The sequence below is a fragment of the Myotis myotis genome, unplaced genomic scaffold (assembly GCF_014108235.1).
Source record: "Myotis myotis isolate mMyoMyo1 unplaced genomic scaffold, mMyoMyo1.p scaffold_m19_p_2, whole genome shotgun sequence".
NCBI lineage: Eukaryota > Metazoa > Chordata > Mammalia > Chiroptera > Vespertilionidae > Myotis > Myotis myotis.
The window spans coordinates 213,711,521-213,728,961 of NW_023416324.1; the positions used below are offsets into that span (position 1 = coordinate 213,711,521).

Here is a 17,441-nt window from a genome sequence, read left to right on the forward strand (position 1 = left end):
TGTACTTTCTGCCTCTCACAACCACATCAAAACTCCAACTAAAAGACAAAACAAATATCATCCAGAACCGCAGGAAAGCTGGTTGAGTGGAAGTTATACAACTAGAAGGAAAGAGAAAAGCACACTGAGACTGGTAGGAGGTGCAGAAGTGGGGAAGTACGGAGGCACGCCTGAAACGGGCTGGCAACTGGGTGTGCTGCTGTTTTTCTGAAATGGGAGGGAGATACAAGCTCCCGATTGCTCTGAACTCCAGTTCCCGGAGAGACACTGGGAACCCAGACACATATGGGGAGAAACTGGACTGCCTGGCATCGGGCTGGAATGCGAGGGCGGCTTTCTCTCAGAGGTGCTTGCAGTGATCATTGTTCCTGCACGGGGCCACAGGACACAGACCCCGAGACCTCTCTGGGGAAGGGCTGACTGGCAGCCACTGCTGTTTGCTCCTCCCTGGTGATTCCCTGAGACCCTGCCCCACCCAATTTACAACCCCACCCAAGCTGTCCGCAGCGACTTTTGCATATGAATGGCCTGTCATTTTGCAACCTAAAACCTAACAAACTGCAGCTGGGTCCAAGAACTAAAAAGCTTCCAAAAGGCCTAAGACCCTGAAACAGCAGCCTACATTGCTTCACAGCTGGGCCTCATCTGGGCACTTCCAAACTGCAAACCAAGAGGAGGAATCTGCAGATCTCTCGGTACCTCCTCCTGGGTGGACTCAGGCAGTGGCTGACTTTGCACCTCCTTGGAGATCCAAGAGCCAATGTACCCAGTGGTCAGTGTGAGACCATCCAGATTAAAACTCTTCACATCCATAAGAGACACACTCAGGGTGCAGACTGAGTGAGCACCAAAGCCACACTGAAGCAAGTCCTGCTCCATTAGAGTGTCTCCAACACAGTAGTTCTCCCATTGTAGACACAGCAATTGGCCTGGAGGTCAATTCCTCCTAGTGATACCAACAACAATCAAGGCTTAACTACAACAAGACTGTGCACAAAGCCCACAAAGGGGTGCACCAAGAGTGTCCACCTCAGGTAATTGGGGAGGCTGAGCCACTGGGTCCTATAGGACACCTAGCACACAAAGCCACTCTATCAACACAGGGAAGCAGCCAAAATGCGGAGACAAAGAAACATGTCACAAATGAAAGAAATGGAGGAAAGCAAACTACTGGATATAGAGTTCAAAAGCACAGTTATAAGGTTACTCAAGAATCTTCCAGAAACCTCCAAGAAATATAGTGAGACCCTCAAGGATATGAAAAAGGACCAATCAGAAATTAAGCATACACTGACTGAAATAAAGATTATTATACAGAGATCCAACAGCAGACTAGAGGATCCCAAGAATCAAGTCAAAGATTTGAAATATGAAGAAGCAAAAAACCCAACTGGAAAAGCAAAAAGAAAAAAGAATCCAAAAATATGAAGGTAGTATAAGGAGTCTCTGGGACAACTTCAAGCGTACCAACATCTGAATTATAGGGGTGCCAGAAGAAGAGAGAGAGCAAGATATTGAAAACCTATTTGAAGAAATAATGACAGAAAACTTTCCCTACCTGGTGAAAGAAATAGACTTACAAGTCCAGGAAGTGCAAAGAACCCCAAACAAAAGGAATCCAAAGAGGACCACACCAAGACACATCATTATTAAAATGCCAAGGGCAGGGAGAAACCAAGATGGCGGCATAGGTAAACACCGGAAATTGCTGCCTCCCACAACAAATTCAAAAATACAACTAAAAGACAAAACAGACATCATCCAGAACCACAGGAAGGCTGACTGAGTGGAAATTCTACAACTAGAAGGAAAGAGAAAAGCACACTGAGACTCAGAGGAGGTGCGGAAGTGCAGAGGTACGGAGGCACATGCAGCAAGGGCTGGCAACTGAGGACGCGGCTGTCTTTTTGAATCGGGAGGGAGTCACAAGCCCCCGACTGCTCTGAACTCCAGTTCCGGGTGAGTCTAGGGGACCTAGACTTATATGGGGAGAAACTGGGCTGTCTGGCAGCAGGCAGAACTTGGAACTCAAGGGCGGCTTTCTCTCAAAGGTGCTTGCAGCGATTACAGGGACACTGAGACACAGGGCCCCTTAGGGCAGGGCTGAGGATCAGCCATAGCTGCTTGCTCTGCCCTGTTGATTCCCTGAAACCCCGCCCCACCCAAGCTGTGGCAGAGGCTTTTGCATATGAATGCCCTGGCCCTTTGCAATCTGAAAATTACCTAACAAATTGCAGCTGGGCCAGACAGACCCAGAACTTCCAAGAGAAGGCCCAAGGCCCCACAGCAGATTGCACTGATTCACAGCTGGGCCTCATTTGGGCACCTCCAAACCCCAAACAAGGAAGGGGAATCTGCAGGTCTCCTCGCAGCTCCTGCTGGGTAGCCTCAGGCAGAGGCTAAATTAGCACCTTCTTAGATCCAAGAGCCAGTGTACCCAGTGGTCAGAGTGGGACCATCCAATTACAACTCCTCAGATCCATAAGGGACCCACTCAGAGGGCAGACTCAGTGAGCACCAAAGCTCCACTGAAACAAGTCTTGTCTCATAAGGATGTCTTCAGCACAGAAGTTCTCCCACCGTAGACACAGCTGATTCTCACAGCCAATTGGCCTGGAGGTCAATTCCTCCCAGTGATAACTACAACAATCAAGGCTTAACTACAACAAGACTGTGCACAAAGCCCACAAAGGGGTGCACCGAGAGTGTCCAGCTCAGGTAATTGGGGAGGCTGAGCCACTGGGTCCTATAGGACATCTAGCACACAAAGCCACTCTACCAACACAGGGAAGCATAAAAAATGCGGAGACAAAGAAACAGGTCACAAATGACAGAAATGGAGGAAAGCAAACGACTGGATATAGAGTTCAAAACCACACTTTTAAGGTTTTTCAAGAGCTTTCTAGAAACCGCCGATAAATTTAATAAGACCCTCAAAAAGACTGGTGAGACCGCCGATAAATGTAGTGAGACCCTCAAGAAATCTAGTGAGACCCTTGAGGTTATGAAAAAGGACCAACTAGAAATTAAGCATACACTGACTGAAATAAAGGTTATTATGCAGAGTTCCAACAGCAAGAGGATTGCAAGAATCAAGTCAAAGATTTGAAATACGAAGAAGCAAAAAACACCCAACCGGAAAAGCAAAATGAAAAAAGAATCCAGAAATACGAAGATAGTGTAAGGAGCCTCTGGGACAGCTTCAAGCGTACCAACATCCGAATTATAGGGGTGTCAGAAGAAGAGAGAGAGCACGATATTGAAAACCTATTTGAAGAAATAATGACAGAACACTTCCCCTACCTGGTGAAAGAAATAGACTTACAAGTCTAGGAAGCACAGAGAACCCCAAACAAAAGGAATCCAAAGAGGACCACACCAAGACACATCATAATAAAAATGCCAAGAGCAAAAGACAAAGAGAGAATCCTAAAAGCAGCAAGAGAAAGACAGTCAGTTACCTACAAGGGAGTACCCATACGACTGTCAGCGAATTTCTCAACAGAAACTTTGCAGGCCAGTAGGGAGTGGCAAGAAATATTCAATGTGATGAATGCCAAGAACCTACAACCAAGATTACTTTATCCAGCAAAACTATCATTCAGAATTGAAAGTCAGATAAAGAGCTTCACAGATAAGGAAAAGCTAAAGGAGTTCATCACCACCAAACCAGTATTATATGAAATGCTGAAAGGTATCCTTTACGAAGAGGAAGAAGAAGAAAAAGGTAAAGATACAATCAACAAGTGAATCTAAAAATCAAGTGAATAAATAATCTGATGAACAGAATAAACTGGTGATTATAATAGAATCAGGGGCATAGAAAGGGAGTGGACTGACTATTCTTGGGGGGGAAAGGGGTGCGGGGGAGGCGGGAAGAGACTGGACAAAAATCATGCACCTATGGATGAGGACAGTGGGGGGTGGGGGTGAGGGCGGAGGGTGGGGTGGGAACCAGGTGGAGGGGAGCTATGGGGGGAAAAAAAGAGGAACAACTGTAATAATCTGAACAATAAAGATTTAATTAAAAAACAAAAAGAAAAAGAAAAAAAATAAAATGCCAAGGGCAAAACACAAAGAGAGAATCTTAAAAGCAGCAAGAGAAAAACAGTTAGTTACCTACAAGGGAGTACCCATACGACTGTCAGCTGATTTCTCAACAGAAACTATGTAGGCCAGAAGAGAGTGACAAGAAATATTCAAAGTGATGAATAGCAAGAACCTACAACCAAGATTACTTTATCCAGCAAAGCTAACATTTAGAATTGAAGGTCAAAGAGCTTGACAGGCAAGAAAAAGCTAAAGGGGTTCATCACCACCAAACCAGCATTATATGAAATGCTGAAGGGTATTTTTTAAGAAGAGGAAAAAGAAGAAAAAGGTAAAGATACAAATTATGAACAACAAATACACATCTACCAACAAGTGAATCTAAAAATCAAGAGAATAAAAAATCTGATGAACAGAATAAACTGGTAAATATAACAGAATCAGGGGCATAGAAAGGGAGTGGACTGACAATTCTCAGGGGGAAGGGAGTGTGGGGGTGTGGGAAGAGATTGTACAAAAATCTTGTACCTATGGACAAGGACATGGGGGGGGGGGGCGGTTAAGGGCATGGGGTGGGGTAGAAACCGGGGGGTAGGGGAGCTATGGGGGGAAAAAAGAGGAACAACTGTAATAATCTGAATAAAGATTTATTTTAAAAAAATAAAGTGATGATTTTGATGTGAAAGACAAAGAACGTCCGGGTCAACCGAAAAAGTTTGAAGACCAACAATTACAAGCATTATTGGATGAAGATGGGTGTCAAACTTAAAAACAACTTGCAGAAACATTAAATGTTGTTCAGCACACAATTTCCAATCATTTACAAGCAATGGGAGAGATTTTAAAGAAAGGAAAATGGGTGCCACATCAACTGAAGGAAAGACAAATGGAAAACCGAAAAGTCATCAGTAAAATGTTGCTTCAACGGCACGAAAGAGTCTTTTTTGCATCGAATTGTGACTGGCGATGAAAAGTGGATTTATTTTGAGAATCCCAAATGCACAAAATCATGGGTTGATCCAGGTCAACCATCAACATCGACTGCAAGGCCAAACTGCTTCAGAAAGAAGACAGTGCTCTGTGTTTGGTGGGATCAGGAAGGTGTGGTGTATTATGAGCTTCTAAAACCAGGTGAAACCCTTAATACTGATCACTACTGACAACAAATAATCAATTTGAACCATGCTTTGATCGTGAAACAACCAGAATGTGCCAGAAGACACGGCAAAGTAATTTTGCTTCATGATAACGCACCATCACACACTTCAAAACCAGTTAAAGACACATTAAAAGATCTTGCCTGGGAAGTATTAACCCACCCGCCGTATTCACCAGACCTTGCTCCTTCAGATGACCACTTGTTCCTATCGATGGCACATGCACTTTCTGAGCAGCACTTCAAAATGTACAAAGTGGAAAATTGGGTCTCTGAATGGTTTGCCTCAAAACAAGAAAAGTTCTATTGGGATGAAATCCACAAATTATCTGAAAGATGGGGGAAATGTGTAGCTAGCAATGGACATTACTTTGAATAAAGCACTTTTGGTGTTTCTCTTGAAATTATCGTGTTTTCTTTGATTACAAAATCTACATTATTAACTGGTACACCTAGTATATGAGCCCCCGTTGTGGTCTCTTTGGGTATTATATATAACTAGAGCCCCAGTGCACAAAATTTGTACACTCGGGGGGAAGGGGGTGTTCCTCAGCCGAGATTGGGAGAGGGCACAGGTCAGGCTGAGGGACCCTACCAGTACACAATTGAGGCCAGGGAGGGATGCAGGAGGTTGGCTAGCTGGGGAGGGATTGTGGAAGGGCTCTAGGGCGTGTATGGCCTGTCTCACTCAGTCCCGATCAACCGGACCCCAGCAGCAAGCTAACCTACCAGTTGGAGCGTCTGCCCCCTGGTGGTAAGTGCATGTCACAGCAAGCGATTGTGCGGCCTTAACATATCATTAGCATATTATGCTTTGATTGGTTGAATGGAGGACTGGACAACCAGACACTTAGCATATTAGGCTTTTATTACATAGGAGGACTAGAGGCCTGATGCACGAAATTCATGCAAGGGGCTTGGCCCTTGCAGCACTGGCTGCCTAGCGGCCCCACCCACTAGTTGTTCTGGAAGGTCATTCTGTAGGGTCATTCTGCCATCTGGTCTAATTAGCATATTAGCTCTTTATTATATAGGATAACTTGAGTATTATATAGATAACTTATGACATCTACTTGGCAAAAAATTTTTAAAGTATCAGTGTTTGAGCATTGACCCATGAACCAAGAGGTCACCAGTTTGATTCTCGTCAGGGCACATGCCTGGGTTGTGGGCTCGATTGCCAGTAGGGGGCATGCAGGAGGCAGCCAATCAATGTCTCTCTCATCAATGTTTCTATCCCTCTCCCTTCCTCTCTCTCTAAAATCAATAAAAACATATTTTTAAAAAATTCAATGAAATATGTCATAGAAATCATTAAGACAAGAAATACAGAATGAAACTAACTACAAGGTTAAAGTTCTTTTATGCAGGCTTTTCCCTTACTCAGAAAAAAACATTTTTTTTTTAATCCTAAGATAAATAACTACACATTCCATTTTCCCAACTAATATCTTTAAAAACTGAGTCAAATAACAATCTAAAGCATTTATACTTACATTCAGTAAAGAAAATACTTAACATAGGCCAACAATTGTCAACTTCTCCTAATTTAGATAGAATTGTTACATCGCCTGTGTATTTCACCCAATTCAAAGCTTCTTCCATTGCCAATATATTCTGTTTCAAAAAGAGGGATGTAGAACGTGACTTCGGTATTAATTCTAAATTCACATGTGGCATTATACATTTATGTTATATGGTATTTCAGATTCTTAATATAAAACTTGTAACCTCATATTTTCATTACTCTAGCACAGAACTAGAATAGCTGGACCCCAACATACAAGTTAACAGACACCATGGACTGGTGTATGTTACATTTCAGACCACCTTGGGCCACCCACAGAGCTCAAGATGCTTTTGCAATGATTAGAGACCTGACAGATGAGGCCTACTGCCCAGCCCGAGATGGCCCTGGGTAGCAGAAGAGTTTAATAATATGAGATGAACCAGGCATCTCAGATCTCATCTAAATTAGGACTTCCATCCTTGTCTCAAGTTTAAAGGTATAGATTAAGGTTCACCAAAGGGATTATGGTTTTTAAATGGTCTGTGGCAAATAGAAGAATAGGAGATAAACAAGAGGGTGTAGCTGGGCAAATGAGCACTCAGTGCAATGATCTTCACAGAACTTTCATTCGTACTTGTAGTGTCTGAAATGACTTCAGAAATTAAATAGTGGAGTTATCGGTGCAAATGCTAGGCTTAAGGGAAACGTGTAGAAGTTTATGTTACCAATAGCACTAAAAATTGGTTTACCATTGTATGTGACGATTATCTAGTAATGATATAGCAAAACATGTTCATACCAGGGACCTAATAATTTCATTTGGGAGAATATATGCCAGGTAAATAATATAAAAGAGAAAGAGTCAACTTGTAAAAGAGGTTCAAAATTATACTAGGCATAATTTGGGGGGAAATGAAAATTATGTAAATCACCTAGAATAAGGAGAGCCCTTAAGCAAAACATAGAAATCAAAACCACCACACACTACACATAAAGCGTTGACTATGTAGACCCAGACGTGGGCAACAAGCAGCAAGGCAACTGCACTGACTCACAGTGGCTGTGTTGGGTTCCTGTGTTTAACACTTACATTTTCTATTTTATAACCAATTCTCAGTAAGCCTCCAATAAAGAAGGAATCGTTCTGCAAAAAAAGAACATAAAACACATTTTTCATCTTTATTCAGTCAATTACACATGAATTTTCCAATGAACAACAAAATCCTACATTTTAGGAATGCATAGTAGTCCACTTTCCATAAGCACTTTCATGCTCAATTTACCGCTTAAGGATCCTAAAACAAGAATTCAGAAATAGTCCCACATTGGGTTCTAATGATAAAAAGACTTAGTGTCACTTCTAGATATATGAATTTTAAAGTTAATTATACCTGTATTTTTTTATAAGAATACATTGGCTGATATAAGTTACTGCAAAGGATTAGCAACAGAAAATAAACATCAAATGCCCTTTCTAAATTTAAGTTTGCAATGAGAATAATACCAAGAAAAACACTTGGTTAATACTTTCAACAATAAAGAATTTTTAAAAAAACCCAATTGGCTCCATAATCAACTGAAATAAGAAAAATTATCAAATGGCTCTCAATGAAAAGAAACCCCTCAGTGCAGTACAAGGACATCTGCTCAAAAATGACATAAGACTACCCAAACGGAAAAATATTTGCGGCGGTGGTAGTGGCAGTGGCGTGATTTTAAGTCAGAAAACGGAACCCCTCACTTTCAGAACCTGGGACAACAGTTTCTGTGAATCAAGAGTAAACTTTCATTTGTGACAAATTCCAATTTCTATCCTTAGTAACAGAGAGCTGTCCTGATTCTCAACATGTCCTGTCAGAACCACAAAAACAGCCACCTGCCTGATTTCTCAAATATATACCACAGACTCATGGACGGCAGCACCATCTCAGGTTAATCAGAACTGAAACCTCCTAACCATTATAAATTAGTCACACAGCCTGACACCATATACTCATAATCTTTAAATAGAGAAGGACAAAGCCATATTCCACCACTTACCATAACTTTCTTCGCCAAATCCACAATATCTTCCATCAACTCAAGATGTTGCAATTCCTTCAAACTTATCTCAGAAGTATGAGAACTGCTTAAAGAAAAATTTATTTTTTAAAAATTAGTTTCTTGTGTATTAAAGTTTACATTTAACTGCATGTCACTCCTTTAAGTTCTGTTCCTTCGCTCTAAGTAATAAGTTTAAGTGGATAAAATATTATACCTTTTCTTGTATACAATGCTGATATTTATAAAAAATCATATAATTTTCCTTACTCAGTTTCAAATTTAGCATCTAATGCTCTTCAGAATTTCATTCATTATATATATTATTATCATGATTATTCATTCATATCCAAATCCCAAGTACTAACTTTTTTCACTCTACTAAACAAGAATACAACTGAATAGTATACAAGCATGAGACATAGCCTTCCACTGTACTTGGTTGGCATTCCTCAATATTGGCCAATGTGTTTACCACTGTTTATACAAAATGAATAATGTAGTAACTTACGTGGCCTCCACACAGGGGTACAGCCGTGATATTATGGAACTGTGTTGATGTTGAAACAGAAGTGGCCAGAAGATGTGTATTTTAATGGCATCACAGTAATCTCGCAGGATAGAAACTGGTTTAGTACACCACATATTGCAGATGTCGAATTCTTAATTTAAAAATTGTTTAAATTAATATTTTGTGCCTCATTTTGGAATCAATCAACAGTGTTAATAGAAAAAGCAAAAACAGATTATGGGAAAGTAAGAAATGAATGGATAAAATATTTCAACCTGTTAGATATTAAGAATATTCAAGAGAGCTAAAACTCTATTTTAAAAAAGGTTTTGTTTCTAATGAAAAAGACTAGTAAGAATAAATTTTTAGCCCTAGCTGGTCTGGCTCAGTGGATAGAGCATCAGCCTGAGGACTGAAGGGTCCTGGGTTTGATTCCAGTCAAAGGCACATGCCTGGGTTGCGGGCTCGGTCCCCAGGAGGGGGTGTGAAGAAGGCAGCCAATCAATGATTCTCTCACATCATTGATGTTTCTATCTCTCTCTCCCTCTTCCTTCCTCTCTATTTTTATACGAAAAACATATAAAAATAAAGAAAGAAAAGCTCTTGAGCAAATTGTTACTTTAAAAAAAAAGAATAATTTTTTAAGAGCTATGTAAGTCTGTTATATTAATGTGAAAGGATGAACTTCATGTGATAGTCTTTTAACAAATTAGTTAAAATACCAGTGTACTCACCTAAGTTTCTCTCACTTTCAGCATAATCTTTATACTGCCTACCCTAAAAAAAAACAAAAACACACAAACACACAAAAACCCACATTTGATTTATATCTGATGCCGGGAGCCGGTCCATGCTTGCTGTTTCAAGGGACCTGGCATATATGGCATACTGTTCTTAATATGTTTGCTCACCTTCTTGGCACTATGTGTTTTAACCAAGGTCACCTCTCTGAGAAAGGTTGTTTCCCCAGGTAGGGATTTTCCCCTGAAGTTAGGGAGGGAATAAAACCTCTTAACTAAGTGCCAGGCGGGTAATTAATCACTTTAACTATGAACAATCATGCTTAAGCTACATAATCTTTACTCCCTGGAATGGAGATAAGAAACGCCCTAACCTTTGGAATAGAGATTGATAGGATTGGAATCAACTGGTATAAATACAGATGTAACAAGACAGAACTTAGAAGACAGAACCAAGAAGACAGAACCTACACAGAACCTAGAGACAGAAGAACTTCGCTGGAGATCCTGACCAGAACTTGGCTAGAGATCCTGGCTAGGCTGCTGATCAACTGAACGCTGTCTCTGTGTCATTCCTTCTTCGCCGACTCCGTCCACACCTTTGGGGACCCCTGGACCTGCTGGGGTTGGACCCCGGCAATCTGATAAGATTCAAAAGCATGGCTCTTGATTTTTAATGTAAAGATTATTAGCACTGACCTAAAAAAGTGCACATTTATTTATATACTTTGAATGCAGCATCTTCAATCAACGCATCGCCAGGCCTTTTCCTGGTGTTTCCCTGAGAGCTCTTTAAACTCAGGCAGAAACACCTTCCATCACTCATGCTCTGGCACTGCACCTTCTTGCTGCTGAGGCGCTGCGTTACTTTCCCTTCTGAAATCACCTCTTCTAAAGCATGTGTAGCTATCCGTAAAAACTCACGTAGTATAAAACACCTATACTCAGGTAGCTCTAAATCAAAAATCTTTAAGAGGTAAATCTCAAAAATTCTCATCACAAGAAAACAATTTTAACTATATGTGTTGATGGATGTTAACTAGGTGATTTCACATATATCAAATCATGTTGTACACCTGAAATCATGTTATATGATTTCCACTCTACTCGATTTTTAAAAACCTTACAGTAAAATCCTTTAAGAAGACGTAATATTAAAAACAAAAAGTTAACTAATCTACTTACCACCCCATCACAGAAGAGTTGAGTCACACGAACATAATCATTGGGCATAAATTCAGAAGCAAAGACACTATCGTCCTCAAAAGGGGACTCTTCTAACCAGGCATAATCTGTTGTAGTGTACTCTCCCAGGGCCAGAATGTCCATGGCACAGCGTCCTAAGGAAACAACACAAACCCAAGTCAGTGATTAAGTCATTCAGATAAGAGAAGCAGTCTGCCTGGCCTCTAGGACATTTTAGAAAAACACCTGGAACTTGTGCCCCAAGGAAATAACTCCAATAAGAACACTGAGCTCCTGAGAGATTCTTGTCCTGATTCTGCAATTCCTTCCTCAACCTTCTTCAAATATCAGTTTAATCTATTTCTTCTTTCCCTCAAATTCAAAGTCACCAACCTCTACTCTGAATTTATCTGTTTACACGCCTCCTTCAGATGGAGGATAATTATGGGCATCTTAGTCATCTTTTATGTGCCTAGCACATGGAAGCCCTCAAATAAGTGTTTGCTGAATGAACAAGACATCTTTCCACTGTTGCCCTTTTACACCATCCGCTTTTACTGCATCCTGTGAAAATCATTGTTTCACAATCCACACACTGCTGCATGCTCAACCTTCTGGCCAGAACTAATCCTGACTCCACTGAGGGAGCATTTCATTTCAGCTGCTCAACTGTCCTACTCATCCCTCCGTGTGTTTACGTCTTGGGCAAAGGTGCACAGCCAAGTGGTACAGGGTGAGTGTATCAACCTCTTCATCCCCACAGCCACACCAGACCTTCCCTCTCAAGAGCTGCTAACCATCCTGCTCCAACACTTCACAACTACAACAGTCAGCACTGCTGATTGCAAAGGTGGGCAAAAACCCTCATGTTCAATGAGGAAAGGAAATTAGGGCTTTCTTTTTCAAACTAAGGTTTCTTCCCCTGAAGAAAGTTCAATAATAAGATTTAAAGCTTTCAAAGAAAAGCTACACAACCTAAACATCACTGAAAAATGCAGCATTTCATTACTTCCGACTCTAGCCCAAGTAATGGCTTTCTTTTCCTATCATCAGCGGCACCATTTTTTATACCTTTTGCTTCCCCACTATTACCTCACTATTGCTAAGACAAACCAACTTTCCATTTTCCTAAGCAAGACCATTATCAGGTCTTGAAACACAAATCATTTCTTTCATTCTTATTACATCCAATTTGCTGTATGAAAAGACCTCACAATATCAGAGGTGAAGAACAACAATCTTCCTGGCAAACTCTGTGTACTATTTGTCACATGCACCCCTTCAATCCTCATAGCAAGTCTTCTCAGTTCAATTGCCATCACCCCCACTGTTTGGATGAGAAACATTCTAGATGAAGTAAGTAATGTGCTCAAGGTCACCAAGCTAGGAAGGATTCAAACCTAGGCCCTCTGATTCCAGTCTCTCCTCTCAAACACTATATTGTACCATATATATGTTTCCTTGTCATTGCCAGCTAGGTACCTCCTGGTTGTCATGTTTAAGAACACGGACAACTAGCTGGGAGTGTTCCCCTCTCCTGCAAATTCTATCATCCCAGCCACACCCAGGCCCATGCAGATGACCCCTTCAGGACCCTAGCCTTGCAGTTTTTATCTACCTTCTCAGCTAAAATGAACTGTACTTCCCAAGGTCACACCTCAGATCACTGCCCATTTCTAACCGGTTTTTAAATCTAACTCCCATTGGCTCCTCTGAGAACACCCAAGTGTCATTATAGCTCAAGTCTCCCCTGCCTCCTCCCAGAGACATTCTTCAGCCTCCTCAGGGCGCTTCTTCCTTTTCTCCCATCCAAATCCTCCATTCGCATTTACTTTGTTTCCTACAACTGGGTTTCCACTCCCAGGAAGGTCATTAGTGACCTTCTACAACGGATTGATTATATATAATGTCTGGACCCTGACCTATTCTAGGTCAACAATATTCTGAGTTTAGCATTTAACTCCAAAAGTGAACAATGACTTGAAAAAATAAAGACATTTTGGCACCCAAAGTGTGGCATATATATGGGACCTATGCTATCCTGGGAAATATATACACTTTTAAACTCATTTATTTTACAAACGTTTTGTGTGTGTAAATACAGAAAGAGCCAAAACTGTCTGTCACAGCCCACACATCACTGTCATGGCATCGATTACAATACAATTAATGGGCTCACATCTGGCAGACTGAGCCACTGTGACATATCAGCCTGGCAGATCTCACCAATACCACACCCTACACCAACTATACTGTAATTACACCATTGGTGTAATTTTTATTTTCTATTTTGTTTTAACCAGAAAGACGATATGGCATAGTGGTTAAGAGCATGGACTCTGGAACCAGACTGCATGGGCTTGAACCTGGCTCTCCCATTCCCTCAGTGTGTGATCTTGAGCAAGTTACTTGACCTCTGTGCTTCAGTTTCCTCACATATCAAATGCAGATAGCACTACTACCTGCCTGATTAACCAGTTAATAAATTTAAAGTGCTTAGGAGAGTACTTTAGCACACAGTAACTGCTATAAATACCAACTATCATTAACATTAATACTAGATGAGTCTTTTTTCTAACCCATTGTTTGGATGCTTCCAGCTAAATGGTCTACCTCAATTGCTAAGTCCAAAGAGCACTTTTCAGCTTACAACTTACTTGACGCTGTTGACCACTTCCTCCTTTTCAGAACTCTTCATCAGGACTCCAGAGACCATCTTCTGGCTCTCCTCCTATTCTTCTGGCTGCGCTTCCTCAGTCTCCATGGGCTCTTCTCCTCCATTCCCCGCCACCCAAATGTCAACTCTCTTTTCTTTTCATGCTTACCCTCTCCGTGGGCGATCTTACCCACCACACCCATGGCTTAACACAGCACTTGCTGAACTTCCACCATTTGCATAGCTTCACCATGATTTTTGCCATTTCCACATGCCACATGTATTTTTATTTACTTGATGTTTCTTTTATTGGTCTCGCTTGGCCTAACTGATAATATCCATGATGTCATAGGTTTGATGTACAATGTATGCTTTTCATACACATTAAATTCCTAACTATTCAAAAAATTGTGTTTACTTATAACCAGTTTAGGTTCTCTCATACTACGCAACAGCGGAGATGTCCAAACGCTCAAGCTGCTCAAAGCTCTCGAAGCCTGGGTTGTACCTCATGATTCCAGAACCTGTCAACTGCTACTGGATTTAACCCAGATGTCCCACAAGCCTCTCAGATTCAATAAGTTGAGAGACAAACTTACCGTTTTCCTCAAAAATAAAGGAAACCTCTTTCTGTATATCATCAGTTAATTGCTCTACCTGCCACCGCTTACCCAAACCAGAAACCTGGGGGTCAATCTAGACTCCCCAGTTTCTTTCAACATTTCTACCCAACTGACCACAAGTCTTGTCATTTCTACTCCCCTAAGAAATCTAAAATTAGCACACATACACCTCTTCATGCCAGGGCTGCGCCTTAGTTGTAGCTTCATCTTTCTCCTCTGAACTGATTTCCAAGCAAGTCTCCTAACTGGTGACATGCCTGCAATCTGGGCATCCTCTAAAACTCTGGTCATAACACCATTCAACAGCTTCTCTTCATCTTCAGAATAAAGTCCAAACTCACTAATGTAGCAGAGAAGGTTTTCTGTGATCCTGTTCCTGCTTCTGTCTCCACTCACTGCATGACACTCACCTTACAAGCCAATCATACTCGGTAACTACCTGTCTTCCTAAACAAACCTTATGCTGCCCACCCAATGCCTCCCAGTCCTTAATACTAAATTCCAGGAAGCCTTTCCTGATCTTCTTGCTACCACCAAGTTTATTGCTGTACCTCTTCTCTGGAATCCTGGAGTACCCTGCCCATATCTTCTGACAGCAGTTTTCACAGTTTGGTCATCACAGATTTATCTCTGTAGGTTCACTATGGGTCCAGAGGGTAAACTGTGCCCTACCCATCTTGATTCCCTAGACTGTTTCCCAAATTTTTATTCACATTCCCCAAAGTAGAAAACTTTGCCAAATCACCTACCACCTGTACTGTAATTTATTTAATATTTTTTAAGAATAACTTCAATATAAACATGTTTTAATAGAAATTTTGATATCACCAAGAAATCTTAAGTTTGGTATGACACAATATTTTTCTAGTACAAACTAAAATATTTGAATAAAATTAAATATTAAAGTAACTGACTTATTGACTCTATTACTACAAAAAAAGTGGGTCCTAGTTTTTAAATATTTTTATTTTGCTGAGTTCATAGAAATAGGGAATATTCAAAGCCACCCTTACCCTGCAAAAAACAAAACCCTCTTGCTAGAACTAAACCTGGCAGTCAAGAGCTACATATAGTAATGCCAAGAACAGTAGCTGGATCAGGACACTGAGCTCTGGACCAGAAACAAAGTGAGGGAACCGAAAAGCGGTCCCACGAAAACTCCTCAACGCCAGTCAAAGCTGATATATAAATCCTATCAGAAGAAAAGCACCCCCTAACTAGACTCTCAAGAGTCCCAGAGAAAGATCAGCTAGGAGTTCATAATCGAAAATCACTAAATGCAGAAAGTTACAGTCCACCATGAGGGAACACAGCAGAAAAAAAAATAAGCAACAAATTTAGACCTCCTAAGTACAGCAGACACTGGGATTGCCAATACAGTCTACAGAATATGTATGGATTCAAAAAACTGAACAAGAAACAATAGACCAAAGGAAAAAATAAAAGACTGGGTATATCTTAGAAAGAACTAAGTGAAACTTTTAGAAACTTAAAATATAGTTGTTAAAAGTAAGAGAAAAAAATGGATGGGTTAAAGAGAAGATTAGACACAGTTGAAGAAAAAATTAATGATCTAGAAGACGTGCCTGGTGAAATTACCCAGCACTGTATATTCTGGAAAAGGAACAAGGAAATAAAAATATGAAAGATAAAAAGTGATCTGCATACACTCTGATACATATATATTCAGTTAAATTTCCAGAACACATGCCTCAGAATATTCTACACCCCATGAAAGACAAAGTTCAGAATCAGAAAACATGGGTATATAAAAGAGGATAAATAAAGAGTAATCTCCATCTAGACTTAGAAGTGAAAGCTAATAACATCAAAGACAGAAAATCCAATGTAGCCAAAAGAAAAAGAATATTTTCTTCAAAGCTTAATAAGCAAAACTGGCAGCAGAACTTGCATGTAAAACATCTTCACGATGCAGACAGAAAATAAACTATCAATCTAGAAGTGTATATGCCTCAAAATTATCTCTCAGGAACAAGGGTAAATAAAAGTAATTTTAGATAAAAACTGGTTTTAACCAAGATATCCCAGAGTTGACACCAAGAGATTGAACGAACTTCTTAGAAAATAGCAAAGACATAGTCTCAGTGAATTAAAAGAGAAATCCAGAACTATTTTCTTTATAAGAGAAACATAAAATATAAAGATATTTTTTAAAGTGACAGTGAAACAAAGGAAAAGAATATTCTGTAAATTATTACCAAAAGAAAGGTGGGATAGACAAAACTTTAGGCATGGAGAGGATCACAACATATTTCCACTAGGAAAGTAATAAGCTTGCATGTATCTCATCAAATAGCCTCAAAATACAGAAAAAGAAAGTGTTAGGACTACAAGAAGTCTATTAGAATAGTGCAACACATCTCTCTCAATTAGGTCAAACAAACAAAAATTAACAGACAGTCTGAACAACACAATTTACCAGCTTGACCAAGTGGATACATAACAATTAGTATACATACTCTTCACAGGTACACACAGAATAAAATTCACTATGTACAAGACCATAAAACAAGGGCAAACAATTTTTTAAGACAAATGCACATTATGTTCTCTAACAACAATTAAGAAATGAGTAAAAAGAAAAAATGTTAATGTAAATAAGTTTGAAAATTTAAAAACATGTAAGTCAAAGAAGAAATCAAAATGAACATATAAAAAATGCTTAGATTTGAAAGTTAATTAAAACACTATAAATTAAATCATGTTAGATAAAGCAAAAATGCCAAAACCGGTTTGGCTCAGTGGATAGAGCGTCGGCCTGCGACTGAAAGGTCCCGGGTTCGATTCCGGTCAAGGGCATGTACCTGGGTTGCGGGCATATCCCCAGTGGGAGATGTGCAGGAGGCAGCTGATCTATGTTTCTCTCTCATTGATGTTTCTGACTCTCTATCTCTCTCCCTTCCTCTCTGTAAAAAATCAATAAAATATATTTAGCCGAAACCGGTTTGG

The 17,441-nt window shown here is 40.3% G+C and overlaps 1 protein-coding gene across 11 annotated transcripts in view; it reads right to left on the reverse strand.

Annotated features, from left to right (window-relative positions):
* Positions 1-17,441, reverse strand: part of TTC3 (tetratricopeptide repeat domain 3) — a 105,169-nt gene that overhangs the window by 81,027 nt on the left and 6,701 nt on the right. For 5 of the 11 annotated variants that reach the window (XR_004974363.1, XM_036352305.1, XM_036352308.1 and 2 more), the window contains exons 2-7: positions 11,193-11,347; positions 10,002-10,044; positions 9,268-9,418; positions 8,757-8,844; positions 7,807-7,860; positions 6,703-6,823 (exon numbers count right to left, since the gene is read on the reverse strand). The exons of 1 other annotated variant lie outside the window; for it this stretch is intronic. Coding sequence is in view for 9 of the 10 variants with exons in the window: in XM_036352308.1 (XP_036208201.1) it covers positions 6,703-6,823; positions 7,807-7,860; positions 8,757-8,844; positions 9,268-9,418; positions 10,002-10,044; positions 11,193-11,347 (612 nt within the window). In the remaining variant the exon portion in view is untranslated. Of the gene's footprint in view, positions 1-6,702; positions 6,824-7,806; positions 7,861-8,756; positions 8,845-9,267; positions 9,419-10,001; positions 10,045-11,192; positions 11,348-13,849; positions 15,228-17,441 lie in introns of those variants that run through there. 5 more of the 11 variants (XM_036352310.1, XM_036352306.1, XM_036352311.1 and 2 more) reach the window with 5 other exon arrangements.